Source organism: Rhinolophus sinicus, chromosome 14, assembly GCF_057876585.1.
Source record: "Rhinolophus sinicus isolate RSI-liver-muscle chromosome 14, RSI-T2T, whole genome shotgun sequence".
Taxonomy (NCBI): domain Eukaryota; kingdom Metazoa; phylum Chordata; class Mammalia; order Chiroptera; family Rhinolophidae; genus Rhinolophus; species Rhinolophus sinicus.
In genome coordinates this window covers 150,608,166-150,632,859 of record NC_142514.1, presented here as the reverse complement: position 1 = coordinate 150,632,859, position 24,694 = coordinate 150,608,166, and the positions used below count along the sequence as shown (strand labels likewise).

At 39.2% G+C, this 24,694-nt stretch overlaps 1 protein-coding gene across 1 annotated transcript in view; it reads right to left on the bottom strand.

Annotated features, from left to right (window-relative positions):
* Nucleotides 1–23,973, bottom strand: part of PDE3B (phosphodiesterase 3B) — a 138,344-nt gene extending 114,371 nt beyond the window's left edge. Inside the window, exon 1 of the mRNA XM_019754484.3 lies at nucleotides 22,849–23,973. Within this exon, the coding sequence (XP_019610043.3) occupies nucleotides 22,849–23,826 (978 nt within the window). The 5' untranslated portion in view covers nucleotides 23,827–23,973. The remainder of the gene's footprint in view (nucleotides 1–22,848) is intronic.
* Between the last annotated feature and the right edge of the window lie 721 nt (nucleotides 23,974–24,694).

The following is a 24,694-nucleotide window of genomic DNA, read 5'->3' as shown; positions in this document are numbered from 1 at the left end:
GAAACAGAAACAGAGACTTAGGGCCTGTGTAAAGGTTCTATAGCAGCTTTTCAACCAGAACTCCGATTCTGAACTTCAGTTACACCTAATGAAGAAGAATATTCCTTCATCTCTGCCATTTGTACAATAGCTCCACTGTTTCTACAGGCCCTTTGTTGGGCAAGAGATTTTTCTTTGTAAGAATAAAAAAGACTAGTAATCCTGCATTGTCTACAGTAAAGTAACAATTTTCCAAACTCATACTCTTTCATTTGAACATATTATAACTGCAGTTTTTAATAAAAATATAAATAAAAACTTCTCTTAGAATATTAAATAGGCTCCCATCCCAGTTCAAATCAGGATCAAGATTTCTCTTCCCTAACTATAGGTGCTATTAGAAGTACAATTTTCCCCCAATGGAGGCAAAAAGCTTAGAGTAATTAGTAACTAACATTGGGGCCAGAGGTGCAGTTCCTAAAGTACCAGGCATCTGAGCTAGGTCCTGAAGTCTGAAAAGGATTTCAGTAAGCTGAAAAACATTCTATATTTAAAGGAATAATTTAAGAAAAGGCACAGAGACTTGAACATGCATAGTTAAAAGTACAATAAAGATAACCAAATGATTAAGTAGTCTGTGTATTAATTGACCAAAAATTTACAAATTAGGCGATTAGAGACTATTTCTCATTTGCCTAAAACAAATCTTATTTCTGACACTTAAAATAATCACTTCAACTGAGTATCCTCAACTCATTTGAAACACATTAACTTTGTAAATTAACCCCCCCAAAAATAGCTTGGCATTTTTGTATATTGCTCTTTAATATTACAGAAGACAGTGTTCAAGAATGCCAAATGGATTCAACCGTGTTATGTAAAATAAATATGGATTAACTAACATAAAAATAGCATAAGGAAAACTATAATCCTTTTTGTAGTTATGATTACAGCTACCGTGTTTCCCGAAAATAAGACCGAGCTGGACAATCAGCTGTATTGTGTTTTTTGGAGCAAAAATTAATATAAGACCCAGTATTATATTACATTATATATATTATATTACATTACATTATATTATATTATATAAGATCCAGTCTTATATTATAGTAAAAGTCTATTAAATTATAGACTGGGTCTTATATTAATTTTTGCTCCAAAAGACGCAGTAGAGCTGATTGTCCGTCTAGGTCTTATTTTCGGGGAAACACGGTATGTATTTAAATAAAAGTCTGTTCCCCACCCATCTCCAGTTTTCCTAACATGGTCTGGTAAGAACAAAACTAAAGCATTATGAGCAGAGAACAGATGGAGTAAATAGATAAACAAAAGTAAAAAGAGTGAGAAGCAAATAACTTACTTCCAGACTATTTGGATTAGCATATATCTGGGATACCTGGCACTCTTGTTATAATATGCTCTATTCTGCTATATTAACACAAATACACCTGTATCAAGTAGTAATTTTGAAGCTTTTAATATTCTAGAAATGAGGTCTAAAGGCTTTGAAGTAACGGAAAGTATTAACAGAAACAAGATCAGAATTCCAAGTCATCAAAATAAAGTGTGTTTTGAGCAGCTCTAATATAGTATAAAAAGTTATCAATCTGAAAAATATCCTGCACATTCTAGTTTTGACACTTAGAGCAATTAAAATTAAATGGTAGTTACTATACCATTAGCTCAGCTCACAATATAAGGCACAAAAATTATTTTTTTACCCCTTGATGATAACAAAATAAGGATTCTTAAATTCACTTTAAATAGTTCAAATAACAGCAACTACTCGTATACAGTAGACTGCTAGCTGATAATCAAAATTAGCAGTTTTTGCTAGAGCCATGCAGCTAGAAACTACATTTCTGAGCCTCTCCTGCAACTAGGTGAGGCCACATGAGTAAGTTCATACCAGTGGAATGTGATCAAAAGTGAGATGTTTTCAAATTTCACCTCACTTGTTTAAAAGGAAATTCTTGCTCTGGACTCTCTCTTTCCTCCTTCCCAGCAACTGGAATGTGGTTGTGACAATCTCCTAACCTCATTCACACAAATCCTAGGAGATGGCAGAGCAACATGAAGGAAGGAATCAGGGCTCACGAATGACCCCCAGGCAGAATGTGTGACCTGTTGTTATGTGAGAAATGAACTTATTTGAGCCACTGGGGGATCTTTGTGACATCCACTTGGTATTATCCTAATTAACGGAGCAACAAAACTTTAGTCCGTGGTTTTATTTCCCTTACATCTTTCTGATTTGTGTCTCCTCTAACGAAAAGTTGAAGACTTTCTCTTCTTAGTAATTAGGTGTTCCTTAACTACACACAGCCTGGACTGATTCTCTGCGTAGGGGGATGTATGTTTTTTATATCATGTCAAAGCTAGTTTATATTGTTATAGTTACCTAATTTTCCTGTGCCATTTATAATAGCTACCAAAAGCCCAGAGTTCAGATAGAAGGAGCTTTCCTGGATTCACTTAATCGGCACTTATTAAGTGCTGCATTAATAACAGGACTCCCTCCGGCACTAACGGTCAAGAATGCAGAAGGAGGATAAGACGTTGCCCCTATGCTGACGGAACTCAATCTAATGAGGAAGGCAATCGCCTACCCAACTGAAATACAACATACAGACACTTCATAGTAGTGTATGTAAAACACTATAAATATTTGTTTTAAAAAACATTCTACCCAGGGGATCAATGAGGGATGGAAAGGTGGGGAAACAAAGTCCCCTCAGATACTCCAAGCCACTGCTATCTCTCACTTGGACGACAGCGTGATCCGTACTTGCCTCACCTCCCCCTACCATTCTTCGGCCACCCAGCTTTCTCTCACCTTCAACATACCAAGCTCTTCCCACCACAGGGCTCCGTCTTTGCTGCTCCTTCTACCTGGCATGTCCTTTCCCCAGGTCTTACACCACCTTCACAACAGTCTTGTGTCACTGCAAACATCCCTCTTCAGAGGCTTTCCCTGACCACCGCACCGGAAGCACCACGTCCACCACCCAGGTGCCAGTATCCCTTCATCCCATACGGTTTTACCTTCTTCATGTATCATAGGACTGAGAATTATCTGAAGTTATTGCAGTGCTTTTGTATTCTATTTACCCGTTCTGGAATTTTTTTTCTAAAGCTCCATTAGAGCAAGAATTTTGTGTCTGGTTCACAGTACTAATCATAGGACCTAGAACGAAACCTGGCACATTTGCATGTGCTCAATAAATATTGTTAAATAAAGAAAGATGACATTTAAGCTGGATGAATGGGGGTGGGGGGACTGACCTTGTCAAGAGGAACAAACACAGAAGGGAAAAGGAAATCACCCGCTTTTATGCAGAGCTTCCATTTTCACAGACTTGGAGATTAAAGTTATAGTTGGAAGGTATCCTGAAGATTTTATCGAGTTTTTATTAATCTGATGCATGAATATACTTTTAAACATCCCATTCTTTTCTTGAACACTTCCCTTGGCATGCATAACATTTCCTCACGAGCTAACCAATTCTGATGCGAGCCACTTTAAATGATCAAAAGACTTTCTCTTATTAATCCAAAACCTGTCTGTTATTTACACACTTTAGCCTGAGTTCTGACCCCACAAGTTCTCATAAAAATAGGAAGTTTAATCCCTATTCATGTGGCAGGCTGTCAGATATTTGATGATAGCTATATCCTCCTAAATGTAATTTTTTTAAAAAAAAGGTAACATTATTGACAGTGCCTGCTGAGATCTGGGCTAAGTACTTTATATGAATACACTCATTTACTCCTCCCAACAATTATGATAGTTATTATGACTGTGCCTATTTTACAAAAGAAAAAACTGAGGCCTGGATTAGGTAATCTGCCTAAGTCATCAAGCTGAAAAGTGAATTCTGGAGCCATAATTCAAACACAGACAGTCCAACTCCGGAGCCGACACTCTTAACTGTAAGCCTCACTCTCTAAATGATTCCTGCTCTGTCTATAATTTGTACTATGTCAGCATGTGCAAATCACTCAAATAGCCATGTTAAGGCACAGAACTTAACCCAGTATCTTCTACTTTAATGATGAAGGCAATATTGATTCTCACACATTTATAAAAACCTTGATATACTGCAAGACAACAATAAATAAGAGGATACGCAGTGTAAAGATGAGCATTTCTCTGCAAATATTAACCTGTCATTTTGGTTTTAAGGCCTATTGTCCCTCTCTGTTCATCATATACTCCAAACTGAGATAATTTCCATTTTCTGAGCACACTATTTCCATACTCCTTTCCCTCTGGCTTGCATGATTTTCTCCTCCTAGACAGCCATTCCTTCCCTTCTGAGGAGATTAGTATCTTCTGTGTCCTTAAAAAGCAAACTGTGCTGAGTATACTTCATTTGCCCCTCCTGATCCACTCTCCATTCTTCTCCAGTCTGTTCTGTGTCTCCAGGAGGCTGTCCTGAATAGACTGCATCAATAATTTCCTTTGTTCTGTCTTCTGGGTGGATTCAGCCAATGGACAACATTGGCAGAAGACTGAAAGACAGGATGAGAGTGAGCCTGGGGTATTTACTCCCCCAGCTCTTACACAACGTCACCTCTAGTTAGCAATGTCTTCTACCAGAGGCCGGAGCTTCTGTCAAATGGGCTCATATGGACCTCTATACAGCTGCCCTCTGAGTCTGGACAATAACTCCCTATCTCTGCCATGTATGTCCAGGGGTTGTCATGGCTACCCGTTTTTGCTCACCTGATACTTCATCATCCCATTTTGGTTTCCCTTAACCTTTCCCACTCTTTTATAAATCACCCTTCATTAAACGCTCCCAAGTTTACCTGTTTGAATATATCATCTATTTTCAGCAGGGCCCTCTGAACAAGACCACTCTTTCCCTAAGCCTTCTCTGGATTTTGTTTATACCTCCTTCACGGCACTTTTTTTTTTTTTCTGTATTAAGCTCCAAGTTTCGTGATAGCAAGCCCATAGTGGCACTAAATGGATGTTTCAAAAATAAGTGGAAAAAATAAAATAACATAAAAAAATCAAAAAAATAATAATACTTCATGATACAAGAAAAGAATATAAAACTTAAATTTCAGTTACCATAAAGATTCAAAAACAGGCAAAACTAATCTATTGGGATAAAGGTGAGAATTGTGGACATTTCTGGATGTGAGCTATCACCTGGGAGAGAATGGGAAGGAGCCAACCAGGGTACAGGAAAAGTTCTGTACTTTGATCTGAGTGGTAATTATAGGAGGGTGCATATGTAAAAATTTGTTGCGCTGTATACCAAACATTACAGTATAGTCAGTACACCTTACAAAAAAAGAAAGGAAAAATAAATCTATATTTAGCTGCCCATATTGAGTCAATATGGCTAACACCTCATTTATCCAGAGGTGTTTTTTTTTATCAAAACAAGCAAAAGTGGTCTCTTCACTGTCAAAATAAATGTTATGAAGTCCATCCACTTTATCCACGAAAAGTACTTTCAGGCTTTTTCATCCTTATTTTTATTTTTATGAATTATGAAAGCAATTCATTCCAGTTCCTTTGGTTAACTAGTTTCCTGACCCACTGTTGATAATCACTAACAAACTGGGAAAAGGAGAGGCGGTCTGTTAAAGATTGACAATAGTAAGAAATAACAACGAATAGCAAAAAGCAAGCAAAATGACTATTAGAGAGCAAGTGAAAATTCAAGATACATAGAAGTCTGAGATCACTTAGTATATGGCCTGGAGACTATAAGCCACTTAGGGCATCATTGTATCATGTCACAGTGTAACAAACAGTGTTAAAAATGACAACCCTTACTTATCAGGGAAACAATAAAATATTTTCATCAACATCCGTTCAATAAGTAGAAACAGGGATAAACATACAAGAAACAGAGCAAAAACATATTTAAATTAAAAATATATTATTTGTAAAAAGCTAGACCTCAGTTACCTGGAGAAAAAGTACTTAATTTAAAATAATCACATTTTGAGAATTTGCTTAATAATTATGACTAATAATTTACTACCATCTCCCTCCTTGGTGAAGTATAAAAATTAAAAGATTTGTATTAAGAATGAGAAGTTCTCCTAAGTTTTTGTTTGTTTGTTTGTTTGTTTGTTTTCAGTGCATCTAAGCACTGAAAGTGTTTCTGGTAACACAGAACCATCCAAACACCTAGAAATTTTTAACCAAATCTTAAGCATTTTTTTTATAAGCTATATCTGAAAAAGTAGTGTCAAAGTTATTTATGACACTACTGAATCACTATGATTTCATCTCAAATCATCACTGTATGACTCCTTTTTCTTAAAGAAGCAACTTGTACCCATGTATTAGTCTGTCCTGTGTTAGTCTTTATACTCCCAACTTTAAATATTCTTCCAAGCTTCACCTATAAACTCAGGCATTCATGTAAAGCAAGTTTCCCCTGCTGAAGAAGATTACTGCTGGGTTCTGTGATTTCAAGAACTTATTCTTTAGGCCTCCTCGTCCTCAAATTATTTTCAGTGATGGAATTAGGAGGATTATGTACCAACTAGGGGGAAAAAAACACCATGTTAACGGACAAAGAGAATAGTTTTTAATGCAATAATTCAACTCAATGAACTATTTGGTATATGCCAAGCGCGTGGGATACATAAATGAAGACGCTAACTGTTCCCTACATTTAAAGAACACAAAATAACGAGGTAAGAAAGACCTGTCAACAGAAATACAATTGAGTGTTAAGAGCAATACTGGATGCACACTGAGAAAGAACTGGGTCAATTTCGTCAAGAGAGAAAAAGAAATGAAGAAAGGAAGAATCTAGCCTCAGTTTTTAAATCATGTATACTTCATGAAACTATGTAAAAAACTACAGTTGCAAAAACGAGGGCACATACGCAAACTTTAAAATTCTTGGTGTGCACAAGGTGTTGGTGTTGCCAATGGGTTTTTCCGATTCATGTTGAAAGGCAATGCCTTTTCCTCAATCCTACGGTTTCTGTGAGGAGGAACTTGCAGGAAACACTTCTGGCCTCTGTATCCCCTCACTAGTTTCCTCCTAGAAGGGGAATACAGTGACTTACATGATTGGTAAACTTAGACTAAGGGATTACATAAACATAATCCTACCCATTGCTTTTTGCTCCTCGGGGCCTACCTGCTCCTCCATGGATAGGCTCGCCCCACAAATAGGGAGAATATTCCTGGCCCTATCCTGCCTATGACTGTGTTCATCTATTTAACTCTGGCATTCAGTATTAGAAAGCAAAACTGCCTGCATCGATAAGCCGTGTCTCCCAATATAAGCTTTGTTAGGAATAAAGATGGTATTCTGAGCGCTCGTCTGTCATACTTTTTCAGTTTGTTCAGAATCTGGGCAGGGAATATCGGATGTTATGTATTGACTCCCCTCACTCCCCACTTAGACACTCCAATATTACAATGTCTTTTTTTTTATTTAAAATAAAATCTTCACTTTTATCTTAAATTCCTGGGCATAGTATCTTTACATGAGTCTCCTTCACAGCCCGCATAGCTCCTAGTAGAACACCTTACCAATGTTTGCTGATGGAATGAATTTTCAGATATTAAAGCTCATTCTATGTAGTGCTTACTTTTACAATAAAAGCAAACAATACAATGACTCACATAAGGATAAATACTGGTGTTTACTAACGTGCATGTAGCTATTTTTCCCCTAAAGAAAAACATTTCCCCATATATTTATAAAAATTCATATCCATTATTTTTGTCTGCTTTAAACCATTACCTTTTAAGTAGTGGAAGCTCTGCAGGGAACTTTATCTAAAAAGTGGAACAAGGCTTAAATGAAGCAGCAATAAAGCGTGGTGCCTGACGCAGCCTGGAGTGAGAAAGAGGGTTGGAAGAGTCCCTTTTTTACACCCTGTTTCTCTTCCTTCCATTCCCTTATTTTTTGTCTCCCACTGACCATCCCTGGGGTAGAGCTGCACAGCTGTCAACATGCTTAGCACATAGTGAACTAAGAAACAAGAATCATGGTTAAGGGCATTTGTTTGACGTTCTAATGTACGTTCAATTCCAAAGTGACAAACTGGAACCAAAAGTTTAAGGGACAGTAAGTTATTGTTGCAGTAGCTGACAAACTCTTGTCTAACAGATCAAAGGTTCTTAACCTTTAACTCTGAAACTTCAATAGAACAGACATCCCAATAACCCCTTTTACTCACTTTTCAAATCATCACTTGTAGCCTTTCTTTGTTGTCCTAAGACTGACTACTGCTGAAAGAATTTCCCCCATATAATTATCCCTCCTGCAAGGCTTTTTTTATTTAATACAAGTTGCAAGAGCAGTATCAGGACAATAAAAAGGAATTGTTTGAAAGACGTAAATTTCTTTTTTTCTTTTCTTTTTGGAAATGAACTTTATTTTCAATGCTATTTAAGAAAGATCTAAATTTCAATTACCTTGCCATTGATTTTAGAGTAATTTGGTATATACTAACAAGTAATTTGAGGATGAAAATTTTAACTTTTTTTTTTTTTTTTTTTTGACAATTTTAACTATTAATAACACCAATAACACTCTGGAGAGCTTGCCAGGGACCAGACACTGTTTGAAGAATTTTAAGGGTAATTAACTCGTTTAATCCTCACAACATCATCTCATATCAGTTGTGACCCCATTTACACCTGGGGAACTGAGGTACAGAGAAGTTGCCCAATACCCTGTGGCAGAAATGACATTTAAACTCAAGCAATCTGGCTTCACCATTGTTAACGACAATACCAAAGATAATAGGAAACTAAGCCTCATCTCCACCTATACTTCTCTCCTTCACACAAGGTTAATGTGGGACTATTACAAGAAATGACAATAAGAGTAAATACAATAATAGGTATCTATTGTGAACTCCAAAAATACTATCAGAAATACAAAATAGAAATGTTTGATCCTTGTTCTCGAAAGCTTACGTCCCATTTAGAGACAACAAGCACACCCATGAGAAAATGCATTAATCAGGAAAGACAAGCTCATTGTCATTTCTCCCAAAGCAGTTCCTTTCCCCATATTCCCTATTTTGCTAATGACACCACTAACCTTTCAGAAACCCAGACTTAAAATACCTTCATACCTCTCTCCCTTCATATGAAATTATTCTACCTCTCCTGCTCTCCCACTAACCTCATAGTATCAATATTCTAAATTTTTCCTTCCAACATAAATGCTATTGTTTTCTAGTGTTTTAGTTCTAGCTTGTTCTCCCCTCACAAAGTAGGCACTGTTAAGTAATGTCTTATAACACCCTGGTTGTTTAATTTGACCTATATATTTATTATTATTCCTTCTTGATTTCAGTTCTTCCTTCTACCTGAAGTATATGTACTTTTGGTGGTAAAAACTCAATTTTTGCTGATCTGCAATGGTTTTAATTTGTTCTCTTTCTAAAAAGATAGTTTTTCTGGGCATTGATTTCTAGTTTGACAGTTATTTTCCCTCAGCACATGAAAGATGACATTCTACTGCTTTCTGGAACCCACTGCTGCTATTAGTAAGTCAATTTTCAGTATAATGTCATTCTTTTTTTTTTTTTTTTGGTAGGTAATTTCTCTTTGCTCTTTGACTTCTTTTAGTATATCTCTGTCTCCTTCTCTCTGTAGTACGTGTTCTGAATTTTGCAATGCTGTGTCTGGAGGTAGATTTCTTTATTCTGCTTGGATTCACTGGGCTTTCTGGATTATCAGCTGGTATTTTTTTTTTTAACCAGTTCTATAAATTCTATTTGACAGCCATTATCTTCTCAAATATTGCCTGTTCTTGATCTCACTTTCTTCTTTTGGAACTTCAATTAAATCCATGGTAAATCTCTTCTTATTCTCCAAGTTTTTCTCTTTCTTAATTTTCATCTCTTTTTTCTCTGCCAAACATTATGAACAATTCCTTTGGCTCTATCTACTGGTTCCCAATTCTGCCTGTCAGCTGCTATTTAATGTGTGTGTCAGGTTTTTCATATGTAGTTATTTTTTTCATCTTTAAAAGCTCTAGTTTTCAAATCTGTATGATTGTTCTACTGTTCTTTTATTTTCCCAAGCTTCTATTTTATTTCTTTAAGTATATGAAATATTTTTTCTATATCTGGTGTACAATAGTTCCAAACTCTAAAGACTCTGTGTGTGTGTATATGTGCGGTTTTTGTTTTCACTGCACAGTTTTTCTGCAGGTTCTTACTCATACTACCTGGTTTCCTTGCATGTTTTGTGCATTTTTTACTATGCATGCTCAACTGTCCTGAATTTTATCTGTGGAAATTATTTGAAGCATTGTAGAATTTGAACTTACATCTAACAGTCACTTGGGACCACTTTACATTTTTAATGTTTCTCAGTCCACATATGTGGTATTAATTTAGTTTAAAAAAATTAAATGAGTATACTCTATGATTCCAATCATACGTATAACATTCTGGAAAAGGCAGAACTATGGCAAAAGTAAAAAGATTAGTGGTGGCCAGGGGTGGGGATGGTGGAAGGGACGAAAATGTAGACAGGAGATATTTAGGGCAGTGAAAATACTTTGTATGTATTTCCCATAATAATGGAAACATGTAACTATACATTTGTCTACACCCATACAGCGTATAATGCCAACAGTGAAACATAATGTAAATTATGGACTTTGGGTGATTATCATGTATCGATGTTGGTTCACCAATTGTAACAAATGAAACATTCTTGTGGGAGATGTTGATAATGGAAGAGGCTATGTCAGGGTGGGAGCAAAGGGGGAAATCACTGTATCATCCCATCAATTTTGCATTGAACTTCAAACTGCTCTTTAAAAAAAAGTCTTAGTAAAATTTTTAACTAAATGAGGACCCTAATGATTCCAAAAACACTGTTAGAATAAACAAATTCAGTAAAGCTACAGGACACAAAATCAACACATATAAATCAGTTACATTTCTATCCACTAACAATGAACAACTCAAAAATTAGATTAAGAAACAATTCTATTTACAATAGCATCAAAAAGATTACTTAGGAATAAATTTAACCAAAGAGCTGAAACACTTGTATACTGAAAACTACAAAACATAGCTGAAAGAAACACAAATAAATAGAAAGACATCCCACGTTAATAGATTGTTAGGACTTATCTATTGTTAAGATGTCAATACTACTCAAACGCTTACGGATTCAATACAATCCCTGTCAAAATTCCAACCATGATTATGCAAAGTGAAATAAATCAGTCTCAAAGAGATGAATACTGTATGATTCCACTTATATGAGCTACCTATAGTCAAATTAATACAAAGAAAAGGTAGAATAACGGTTGTCAGGGGTTGAGGGGAGAGAGAATGGAGAGTTATTCTTTAATGGGTATGGAGTTTCAGTTTAGGAAGAGAAAAAAGTTCTAGTGATGGATGGTACTGATGATTACACAACAACGTGAATGTATTTAACACCACTAAACTGTATACTTAAAACTGGTTGAAATGGTAAATTTTGTTATGTATATTTGACTACAATGAAAAAAACAAAAACAAAAACGATGTGACGGCCCTCTTGTCGTTACATATTCCCAGGAGATATTTATTTGACCCCTCCCTAAAGTCCCTTGTGCCAAGGTCAAGATAGGTATCTCATCTCTATGGCCATATTTACTTGTCATTTACACTTACACTGGGGGAGGAGCACTTTGGGGCCTGAGCTTCATGCAGATGTTTCCTATTAGATTCCTGACTTCAGACAGACCCTAGGTTTTATCTCTTGAGCCCAGTCATACCTAACAGAAGCAAATATTCAAGGTCTCTAAGGATGGTCAGAAACTCTTCAAGGGAAAGCTTGTTTTAGTTGCTTACCTCTCAGGATTCCTACCAAAGGAGAGAATATGCCACCCCAAAATATACCACTTTGGCATACTGATTATTTTGAATTAAAGGTATGTGAGAAACAGCCGAAGCAAAGACACTCTGACTCCCCTTTGTAGCCCCACTCCCTGATAGCAGATAAATCTCCCATGTGACCAACACCCTTCCCTGTACCAGGAAGGTAGAAGGCATCCTATCACCAGTGACAGGGAATTTAGAACCAAGAAGGCTATATAAATAAACTGTTACTTCTTCACCAAGTTGCTAACCCAAGCCCAAACCCTTTCGTCTTGTCAGTTCTTCACAAATTTATTGTCTCACAGGTGTAGAATATTCCTGCTTTGGTCACTTCTTTGAGTTTCATATATTTATGGGGTTCCCGTACATACAAAATTAAATTTATTTTTCTCCTGTTAATCTGTCTTTTGTCGATTTAATTATTGGACCAGCCAAAGAGCCTAGAAGGAAAAAAAGGAAAAATTTCCCTCCCCTAAACTATTTTCATTTCTTTTTTGGTATCTAAGATTTTCTTACTGAATGATTCCTTTCAAAAGCTGTTCTAAAATGTTTAAAGCTATCATTCAGTTGTTTTAATTGGGAGAGTTCTTAGGGGCTTGATATATATCGGAAATGGCACTTAGCATATTGTGGTATTTTCTGTGTACTAGCTAAGGGATTTGGGGGTGTATTAATTCACCTTTCTGCCTTAGTTCCCAGCTGCAAAACAGGAGCCCAGTACTTACTGTATAGGGTTGTTGAGACTAGCACATAGTGAGCACTTGGTAATTATTTCATCTTATAATAATCCCTCTTTTCTAATCCTGGGTTACATTCTTTATTGCCGATATTTTTACCACTGATATTGACATTTCTGGTAGAGAATTTAAGCATCTTTTTGTGGTTGTTGGTATTGATTGGTACTGAAGGTGAATAGTTTGTGCCTGATTTGGCTCAGTATGTTTTCCGTGACTTTCCAGCCTCTTAGTTGAAAAAAAGTATTTACCTCCATGCATAGTTAAAGTAAGGTGGAGATTATATCAGGATAACTTTGAAATTTTCTTTTTAAGGTCATAGCAGTGAAATTTTTTAATTCATTTTTTTATTTGTTTTATATCAGTAGGAAACTTTCTTTCAGGACTAAAGCTCATTTGTCACTTTCTGAAAGTGCTGGCTTTATTACTTTCTGGGGCTGTAGGAAAAAATCCATTTCTTTGCCTTTTCTGGCTGCTAGCCTTGGTTCCTCGCCTTCTTCTTCCATTGTCAAAGCCAAAAATAGATTCAGTGAGTCTTTCTCATACCGTATTACTCCAACCCTACTTCTGTTGTCACATCTCCATCTCTGATCTCTTCTAGCTCCCTCTTCCACTGTGATTACTCTAGGTCCACTAAGATAATTCTCAATAATTTCCCCATCTCAAGGTCCTTAAATTAATCTCATCTGCAAAGTCCCCTTTGCCATATTAGGTAATATTCACAAATTAGTAAAGTTGAATACGGGCATACATTGCAACTCAACAATTCTACTTCTAGATACACACATGCACCAGGAGACATTTACAAGAATTTTCATAGCAGCATTGTACCTAATAGCATACCAGTCAAGGGTCCGTGAACAGTAGAATAGATACATAAATGTTACTATGGTCATATAACGAAATATTACACAGCTTTGAAAAAAAATTGAACTACAGTATCCACATCAACATGGATCTCAGAAAATGTCAAGAAAAAAAGATTAACAGAAGAATTCACACACCATGATTCTATTAAAGTTCAAAAGCAGGCAATATTAATAACATATTATTTAGATTATTTGGGAATACATTCACGGGGGTTATAATTATAAAGCCAAGCACAGGACTGAATAGCAAAAGAAGAAGAAGAAGAAGAAGAAGAAGAAGAAGAAGAAGAAGAAGAAGAAGAAGAAGAAGAAGAAGAAGAAGAAGAAGAAGACAAAGAAATGAACAAAAACAAGATAGATATAATATTGCCTCTGAGCAGAGAGAGAGGATACAAAAATAAAAAAAATAACTAAATAAAAGGCTACAGGAAATGAGTGGTGGGTACATGATTTTTCCCCCTTATTTTCTTCCTTAAAGCATATAAAAATACACATGTGTACATTCTTTTATGTGCAGTATTTCTTATGTAAAATTTAAATGCTAACTAAATAAATTCAAAATACGCTGAATGAGGACACACGTTTGTCGCAGGGACTGTACACCAACCACAAGAAACAACATTTCACAGACAAGCTACACTGGCATTCAAGAGCAAGGCTCCTGACTTTGGATTCAAGGTGGCAGAGTAGGAATATCCTCACCTCCTCTCACTGACAACAAAACTACAACTACATATAGAACAGCTATTTCAGAGAACAACCTGAAGACCCACAGAAAAGATTTTCTACAACTAAGGATGTAAAGAAAACCACACTGAGATGGGTAGAAGGGGCAGTGACTCAATCAAGTTAGGACCCACCCTAACCCTCTCCTTCCGTGTGGTTACCCACAGCAACAGGGATATCACAACCTCAGAGGTCCCCCCTCTGAAAAGCAACAGGTCTGAGTCCCAGTCTGGGGGAGCTGCAGTGGGAAGGAGCCCCGTAACATCTGGCTTTGAAAACCAGCTGGGCTTACGTCTAGAAGAGCCAAGGTCACGCTCTGAGTCCCAGTGCAGAGGCAGCAGTTTGAACTGTTGGGTTATACGTGAAGGTGATACATTGACTAATTTTAGCGTGTGTGCTGGGGGAGCAGAGATCTGTTCAAACTTTCTCCAGGAACCGAGGTGCTGGTGGGTGCCATATTTTTTTCCTTTCTTTACTCTCCTTCCACCTATCTGGTCTGACAGTGGCAGGCGCCATTTCTGACACTCTTCATTAACCTTGCTAACACTGTTCACCCCATGGTGGCACTCCCTGAGGACCCACCCAGACTGACACCCCTCCAAATTGGCTCCTGTCCTGCCACATCCAGTGGGTGGCCTCCGCCACACTGATATTCCCTCAAAGTGGCCCCTGCCTCACCATACCTGGTGGGCAGCTTCAGTCAGCACAAGCACACAGCAGTGTGTGTGCAACAGTTGAAGTTGGACCTCGCAGACAGCTACACTGGAGGCCCATCCTGCACACCAGCATACCAGCAGCAGCTGCAGTCAAAACTACCCACCAGCTGCACCGGGGAGCGCATCCACAGCAGTTGCGGCTACAATGGGAGGCTACACTAGTCCACACAGGGAACACCTCTGCAGCACCTGGTTGTGGTGACTAGGGGGGATCGCACCACAGGGCCCCACAGGGCACCTTCTACATAAGACCACTTTTTCAAGACCAGGAGACATAGCTGATCTACCTAATACATAGAAACGAACAGGCAAAATGAGGAGACTAAAGAATATGTCCAACTAAAAAAACAAGGCAAAATCCCAGAAGAATAACTGAATGAAAAAGAGGTAAGCTATCTACTAGATAAAGAGTTCAAAGTAATAGTCATAAAGCATCAGACTTTGCAGAACAGTGGGTCAACTCAATGAAAACTTCAACAAAGAGATAAATAATGTAAAAAAGACCCAATCGGAACTGAAGTATATAACTGAAATGAAAAATACAATGGAGGGAATCAACAGCAGATCATATGATGCAGAAGAATGTATCAGTGATCAGGAAGACAGGATAGTGGGATTCATCCAATTTGAAAAGCAAAATGAAAAAAGAATTAAAAAGAATGAGGATAGCATAAGGGAACTCTGGGACACCACCAACCGTCCTAACATTCACATCATAGGGGCCCCTGAAGGAGAAAAGAGGGAGAAAGAGACAGAAAACCCACTTGAAGAAGAAATGGCTGAAAACTTCTCTAACCTAGAGAAGGAAACAGACATCCAAGTCCAGGAAGCAAGGAGAGTCCCAAACAAGATGAACCCAAAGAGACCCACATCAAGGGACAGAATATTTAAAATGTCAAAAGTTAAAGATAAAGAGAGAATCTTAAAAGCAGCAAGAGGAAACCAACTAGTTATATACAAGGGAGCCCCCTTAAGACTTATCAGCTGAGTTTTCAGGAGAAACTTTACAGGCCAGAAGGGAGTGGCGTGATATATCCAATATGATAAAAGGAAAACACCTATAACCAAGAATACTCTACCAGGCAAGGTTATCCTACACAACTGAAGAACAGTTTCCCAGACATGCAAAAGCTAAAAGAGTTCATCACCACTAAATTGGCATTACAAGAAATGTTCAAGGGAATTCTTTAAGCACAGAAGAAAAGGCCAAAACTAGAATTAAGAAAATATATAAAAGACAAAAATCTCACTAGTAAAAGCAAACATATAAAAGTAGTAAACCAACCACTTGTAAAGCCAGTATGAAAACAAAATGGCAATAAGTACATATGTATCAATAATTACTTTAAATGTAAATGGACTGAGTGCTCCATTCAAAAGACATAGGGTGGCTGAATGGATTAAAAAAAAACAAGACCCACACATATGCAGCCTACAAGAGATTTATTTCAGATCTGTTGGTGGGATTATAAATTGGTACAGCCACTACAAAAAATAGTATGGAGGATCCTCAAAAAATTAAAAATAGAATTACCATATAATTCAGCAATTTCAGTTCTGGGGATGTAGCCTAAGAAAATGAAAAAACTAATTTGAAAAGATATATGCACCCTTATGTTCACTGCAGTATTATTTATAATAGCTGTGATATGGAAGCAACCTAGGGGTCTATCAGTAGATGAATTAATAAAGATGTGGTATATATATATAATGGAATATTATTCAGCCATAAGAATGAATGAAAGAAATCTTGCTAGTTGCAACAACATGGACAGACAAAGAGGGTATTGTGCTAAGTGAAATAAGTCAGAGAAAGACAAATACTGTTTACCATTTCACTTATACGTGGAATCTAAACTAAATAAATGAACAAACAAAACAAACATATTCAGACACAAAGAACAAACTGATAGTTTCCAGAGCTCTGGGCAGTGGGTGGAACAGACAAAAAAAGTGAAGGGAATGAAGAGGTGCAAACTTATAGTTATAACATAAACAAATCATGGGTATGTAATGTACAGCATAGGGAATACCATCAATAATATCACAATAACTTTGTACAGTGACAGATGGTTACTAGACTTCTCGTAGTGATTGCTTCGTAAGGTATATAAATGTCAACTCACTATATTGTATACATAAAACTAATATAATATTGTGTGTCAAGTATAATCAAAAAGAGCTTCTCATTCTAGAATAAAAAAATAAATAAAATATGCTGAATGCACATTGTATAAAATGTAAGGAAGAAGTAGCCAAACAATGTACTCTAGCTGATGGAGAGAAAATCTATAAAAATGAGATACCTGCTAGGTAAATCAATACATGAAGTAAAGTTCTAGGTCGTAAAAGAAAAGGACAGTGGGAAATACACTCCTCTGCCCCAAGTTCTAAGAACAGGCTTCTTATAACCACTTAAATAAATATGGATCAGCTTTTAAATAATAAGGTGAACACCAACTCAATGTCAAAAACTGTCAGGAACTACCCACAGACAGAACCCAGATCTCCTAAAGTTATGCTCGGTTAACACAGTTATTCAGTTTGTTTTGCTTAAATTGAATGTTCTTAGGCAAAGTAGGCTATAGTTGGTTGACTTCCATTCTTCTTACCCTCCCCTCCTTCCTTAACATATAACATAAATATGTTATGTCCCTGGTCTCTGAAAGGCACTTGAGCTTGAAACCAGCTGCATCCTGACAAGGCACCCTGAAACAACTACATTAGGGACTGCGATTACCTTCAAGGTCATTATGAACCATATGATTTCCAGAGTCCCTCCGAGCTCTCTCCCCTCCCTTCCACCTCTACTCCCAAACTCCTTTAACCAGGGATGTCATTTATCACATAATTGGCAAAATGGACTACAGCCTTGGATAACCATGACTGCAGGTACTTATGCTCTTTACAAAAAGTGTAGGTGGGGGGGGGGGGCCGGGCCGGGCCGGGCCGGTGGCTCAAGCAGTTAGAGCTCCGTGCTCCTAACTCCGAAGGCTGCAGGTTCAATTCCCACATGGGCCAGTGGGCTCTCAACCACAAGGTTGCCAGTTCAATTCCTCGAGTTGCACAAGGGATGGTGGGCTCTGCCCCCTGCAACTAAGATTGAACACAGCACCTTGAGCTGATCTGCCTCCCAGATGGCTCAGTTGTTGGTTGGAGCGCGGGGCTCTCAACCACAAGGTTGCCAGTTCAATTAGACTCCCACAAGGGATGGTGGGCAGCGCCCCCTGCAACTAAAATTGAACACGGCACCTTGAGCTGAGCTGCCACTGAGCTCGCGGATGGCTCAGTTGGTTGGAGCACATCCTCTCAACCACAAGGCTGCCGGTTCGACTCCCGCAAGGGATGGTGTGCTGTGCCCCCTGCAACTAGCAACGGCAACTGGACCTGGAGCTGAGCTGCGCCCTCCACAACTAAGACTGAAAGGACAACAACTTGAAGCTGAACGGCACCCTCCACAACTAAGATTGAAAGGACAACAACTTGACTTGGAAAAAAGTCCTGAAGTACACACTGTTCCCCAATAAAGTCCTGTTAAAAAAAAAAAAAAAAAAAAAGTGTAGGTGGATTAGGAGTCCAGAGCTAGTTCTAGTCCTGGTATGCCAAATATCTCACAGCATAACCTAGAATCAAGATTTTTATCTCTCTGGAGCTGAATTTCTTTCCTGTCTATAAAATGAGCAGGTGTCAATTAGAAATCTCTTCAGTCTCTTCTATATCTATACAAATATATTTAGGTTGCAATAAACTCTTTCAGCAACTACAGATTCTTCATGCTTTGGTTGGGGTATAGGAAGGCAGGAGAATGTGCTAGGGAAACAGGATGACTTGGTAATTGAAAGGAAAAAGAAAAAGAATCAGAGAAAGGCATGACACTGAGGAGGCTGAAAAAACCTGAGGACGATGAAAATACAGTTTCCAGTTTTATTTATGGTCCGTCCTATTTACTTTCCACTCAGTGTGGGAAAACAAAAACTATGGAAATGTTACTATTTCATGAGATAGCGTGAAAATATTCTGTCAACTTGTATTTTTAAATATGGCAAACTCTGCTATATTAGAGTTTTGTTCTCGGTTTAAGCATTAATTTGAGTATTGCTGTACTGTCTAAAAACTTCTTAATTTTATTTGTTCCTTAAAGGAGTTTTGAACCAGTGTGAAGGTAAAAGCAAAAGAAAAATATCTACAAGTCAATAACAATAAGCAGTCCTCAAACAGCTAGAACCAAGGATGGATGTAGGAAGAGGCTGTTTCCTAAGTTGTAGATGGCTTTCTAAAACACAAAACAAACAAACAAACAAGGCTAAAAGCAGGTTATAAAGGACTTTGCAAGCAAGGTTCAAGGTCATGTCCACCTTATCTTGTGCACAATGAAAAACCATAAGAGGTTTTTAAAACAGAGCAAGTGATTTGATCAAATCTGTGTTTTTGAACGATAACTCTGATAACAGAGTACATACAATATTTACAAAACAGAGCATAAAATTATTATTATGTAGGCTGATATTTTACTACAAAACATTAACATGAAATTAGAATAAAAGCTCCTCACTGAAACCATAAAATAAATTTCACAAATATTACAATATTCTTAAATTCAGTAAGGTATGCCTTGCAAATTCCTTAAGGGGGTAAATAATCACTTAAACTTTAAAATCTTATTTTAAAAGGCCTTCATACTACATGTGCATAGCTTTTTCAAGTAAAATTAACACTTTAAATAATATTTGTGGGCTTTAAGGCCACAGAATTTAAAAATATTTACCTAACCATTTAGAAAGCACTTAGCATTTTAGGTATAGAAAAATATCTCACACACTAACTTATGACTTTCAAAACCTCGTATTTACCTAGTCTATCACACACAAAATGATCTGGTTGAAAAGCTGAAAACTTCATTATAGAATATACAATTAAAATGGCATAGAAATGTAGTTTGTTAAAATCTGGTCAAAGTTTCTATGTAGACAACTGATTTTTTTGTTTTCTTTTTTAACTTCCTATTAGTTTCAGCTGACTCCTGGCAATATACTACAAACATAAGTGCTTCTTTCCATTAGCCCACCAAGGCAGAACACAGTCAGCAGTAACTAGATTTAAACTTTAAATTTCTAAATGTTTGGCTAAAAACAAACAAAAAAAACCTTAGTTAAGAACTGACACATATATAGCATTTACACCAAATGCTATCAATCTACTTATGAAAATCAAATATTTTACAAACATATGCCTTGATTTTCAACACAGTACTTAACATAACGTCTCCAAAGTTTAAAATTATTTTAAATCTACTCTCACACAATTAAAAAAATTTCTATTGATAGGAGTTTTCCACTATTTTTCAAAAAAGTTTATAAAATTCTTAAGGAAATGAAAGTATAATAATTTTGTTATCAATCCGAAAATGAATCCACATATAATTTTAAAGTTCTCTATTCAATAAATACAGAATATTTGTTCATCTTTTCCAATCACTGCACCTCGGAAAATATAAGTTAGCAATATCAACATTCAATATTTAAGTAAAACTTCAAGAACTACTAATTTGTGATGTTTTACTTAGAGTTTTACTTATACTTTTCTTTATATCTTACAGAAAGTATAAACTAACTAAAAGAAATGACTTCTAGAATCAGAAGGTATTAGAGAATTCATCTAATGGGATTCCTGATGTGACAGGATACTGAGACTCAGAAAGATTGACTGACTTTTCCAAGATCACACAGTAGAGCCAACACCTGACTCTCAATCCCATGCCTATCAATCCAGGGCATTTTCCCCTGTATCAGATTCCACTCAAAATCTTTCCATCTTCCTTCAGTTTCTGAAACAATAAAGTGACTTTACACTTGTCATATACAAAGTTTAGCACTCTGAAAATTACAAAGTCTGTTGATCTTTTACTTCCATAAAAGCACTGGTTTCCTCTTAATTTCTTTAACATAATCTACATGCAAACAAAACACCAGACCCATTGTTAAACTTCAGGAACAAACATAAGTAAAAATTCTTATTATTACAAGCTCTGCTAAATTAAAAATATCTAGTAATTTCTAGTAATGCCAAAATAGTATTTAATGAATATTCTGTAACGATGTATAAACCCTTAAACTATCAGCATATATGTAAGACCCCAAAAATGTTCCTATTCATAGTGGAATGTGAATAAGAGTTTTCTGCAATAATACACCCTTTTGAAAAGCACAAATCATATTTTTCTCTAAAACAAATAATAAATGAAGCTACCTAGCATAACAACACACACCTAGTTAAAGGTTGAAAAAAAGTTGCTGTGATGGGAAAAGCACCAGACTAGGATTAAGACCAGGAATTTTCGATTTACAAGAGAACCACCATAATTGACTACACCAACAGATTACAATTAAAATACGTTAAACTGTAATGCTGTTAAATTCAGAAAAGCTATCTACAAATGTGATGAGACTATGCTAAAACAGTTTTCCGGTGTTAAAAAATGCAATCTATTTAGTCAACCGTCAAATGCTATACCATTCTATGGAAACAGTTGATATTACTTCTCTCTACAGTTAATGTTCTCACAGCAATTTTTCTCCTGATACACACTTTCCTACACACTGTCTATTATCACTGGCAGTAAACTGAGAAAACAAAAGGTGCACCAGTTTTTGAACATTTTTTCAAGCATTTGGCCAAGTAACTACAGACCACAAAGCGGCCTCTGAAAACACTTTTCAAGAAGCAAAGTGTGGTCTCATTGGACTCCCAGATATCAGTGTTAAACACATCATAAATTCAATGTAGTTTGTAGGTTATTTTGAACAGAGGAGAGCATCAGATGTAGTAAGAATTAGAGTCTTTTGTTTCAAATATACCGGGTCCCAGTGTAAAACATATCAATAATCAAAAAGTCTGAAAACCAATGGCATAAACTCCTACTCTCCAAAGTAAAACCTCTCCACTCATCCTCTTAGTTGCTTAGAACACAACCTTGAAAAAAGTCTAGGTTCAAATCCCAGCATTGCCACTTATTAGATGTGTGAAGTTGAGTAATCTATAAGCCTAAATTCGCTCATCTCTAAATTGAGGTAATGTCACCCACCACACAGGGTTGTTAGGAGGATTTAAGACAATATATGTAAAGCATTTGGCATTTAGTAAATGCTCAATGAATAGTAGTTATACTTGCTGAGTGTCTTGGTGACATAGAACTGGTAAGATTTCTCTAGGCTACATGAAGACAGTACCTCATTCCCTGATGATAATTTCAATTCCTTTAAAAAACAAAAACATGTAAACATCCAGAAAAAATTGGAAATCCTTTTGGCGTCTTTCCACACGTTACTAAGTTTAAAGGTTAAAGTGTTACAACATTCTCCTAATTATGTAACAAATACACAGGATGAGTTTAGTCTGTAAAAGATTATATTAGCCTATACTGCTGAAATTTGGGGTGAGGGGAAACGTCTTAAAAATTATTTCCAACAGTCTTTTCATCTAAACTAACAAGTCTCAGTTCCAAAGCTCATCAAGGTTCACTGCTTCCTCTCGAACATCAAGAATAATGAAACCACACTGATTACAAGTCATACATGTGTACATTCACTCATTCTAATAGCTGTGTTATCTTTAGGGAGATAGCACCATAATAACAGCAACTGATAATCGGCACCAAAAAGATGGACCTCAGAGTATGCCAAAGTGGGAGTAGCCAATCTATTAAACCACAAGTAATTCACTTCATTCTTCTGAGAACTCATCTATTGCATAAACAAACTCTTTAAAAAGTGTAGTATGATCAATCTGCTGCTTCATTCCTATTCAAAGATAAAAGGTCCTACTTTCAACGTTTTTTAAGTTTCCTGTATCTTAGGAATTCTTTCCAAAATAAAACTTTCTTTTTTCACCCTGAAAGTTCACATACTTTCAAACACACGAATTCAACTGAAGCGATAAAACCGCACTCATTTCCTTAGCAAACCTTGCTTGCTGCTAACATACCTGTTCCCTGGAAATGCAAGGCAACGAAGGTCTGCGGAACATTTTGGAACTGCCATAGTAACTGGCCGAAGTTTCCCCGAAGGACACGCAGCTGGACCTCCTCCGGGGTCTGATCACAGGCACTTTTTCTTCCGCGGTACTGGACAACCGAGGATGATGAGGGGCTTCCCTGATTTGAAAGAAGTGATCCAGCCCCAGGGCTAGCAGGCAGCCAGCGCCCCCGACCAGGCAGGACAGCAGCGGCCCGAGGGCTGCCGGCAGCGCGCCGAGGCCGGTGACAGAGACCCACCAGACGAAGCCGGAGAACAGCAGCACCAGGGCGCCGTGCTGCAGCCGGACCGGGTGCGCGAGTGTCAGCAAGCCCACGCAGCTCAGCACCAACAGCAACCTGCCCGCCGCCGCCGGGGGCGTGTGTGGGGCCGGGCCCTCCGCGTCTCCGTCCCCCGAAGGCCAAGACCACCACGGCCACAGCAAAACGTCCCCCAGGTAACAGCAGGCGGGCAGCGCCAGCAGCCACCAGGAGCCGCCGCCGCTCCGGCCCGGGCCGGGGCCCCGCTTGGTCCGGGTCAGGAAGCAGGTGAGGAAGAAGAAGGCACAGGCGATGCTGAAGAGGGGGCTGAGACTGAGTGAGCAGACGCTCAGCAGGGTCCGCAGCCGGGCGCCCCCGGCAGCCCAGCTCTCGGGCCCCGAGCCCAGCAGCAGGGCGAGGACAAAGGCGGCCAGGGCGCCCAGCGCGAGGCGCGCCCCGGAGCAGGGGGAGCCGCGCCGCGGCTGCTGGGGGGAGGCCGGCGGCGGCAGCAGCAGCTCCACGTTGCAGAAGCGACAGAGGTGGAAGAAGAAGCCGCGCGGAGGGTCCTGCCGCAAGGGGCTCACGCAGCTCTTCACGTAGCCGTTCCGCAGACTCTCGGGGGGCGAGCCGGTCCCGTCCGGCGGCTGCGGGTACCGCATGGCTTTGGCGTCTCTCTCGTCCCTCCTCATGGCCGAGATCGGGGGAGGGTGGCCGCGGGACTCAGCGCTCCGGGCTCGGACGGCTCGGGCTCCCTCACCCCCCGCCCCCGCGCTCAGGGCTCCCCCCGGCTCCGTAGCGCGTCAGGGCTGCGCCCGCCGCCGCGGCCCGGGGTCCCCGCCGCGCGGGCGGAGGAGCGGCGGGGTCCGCGACATACTGGCTGTGCAGAGGGGCGCAAGGGGCTTCTCCTTTTCCGTCGGGCACCTCTCGGGACTGGAGACTGGAGCCGCCTCCCAGCTCCCGCGGGCTGCAACAGTTACTTCACGGCCCCAGCCTGGTCCGTTGGGCGCGCGGGCGGGCGGGCTGGCGGGCGCTCCTCCCCCGCGGCTGCCCTGGCCGGGCGCGCGCCCCCGCCGCGCGTGCCCGCGCCCCGTCCCGCCGCCGCTCGTCCCGCCGCCGCTCGCCCGACCGCCAGCCCGCTGCAGACGCGGGACGGGGACCTCCCTGGCTAAGCGTGATGGGACAGGGGAGAGCGCGGCCGCGGCCGCCGGAAGACGGGACAGGGCTGGGAGAGACGGGCGGGGTCTTCTTCGGATAGAAGGGGCAAGTCCACCATCCCGCTATCCCGCGCGCGCAGGTTCCCTTTGGGAGTAAGTCATAGACACCCAACCAAGCTCCGACAGGTCACCACTGGGGTCTTGGGGAAAGAGGGCGTTTGTGGTCCCCAGAGGGAGTGCCTAGTAGGAAAACCAAGTTGAGGCGGGAGGAGTCAGGTCCTGCCTCTAACCTCATCCCGGGTCAGAGTGGGCCCTTGGACTGCCCCGAGCTGTGACCTAGCAAGGGCCAGCCACCACCATGGGCATGGCGAAGAAACCCTAATCCCTGTGGGTAAGTCTGTTC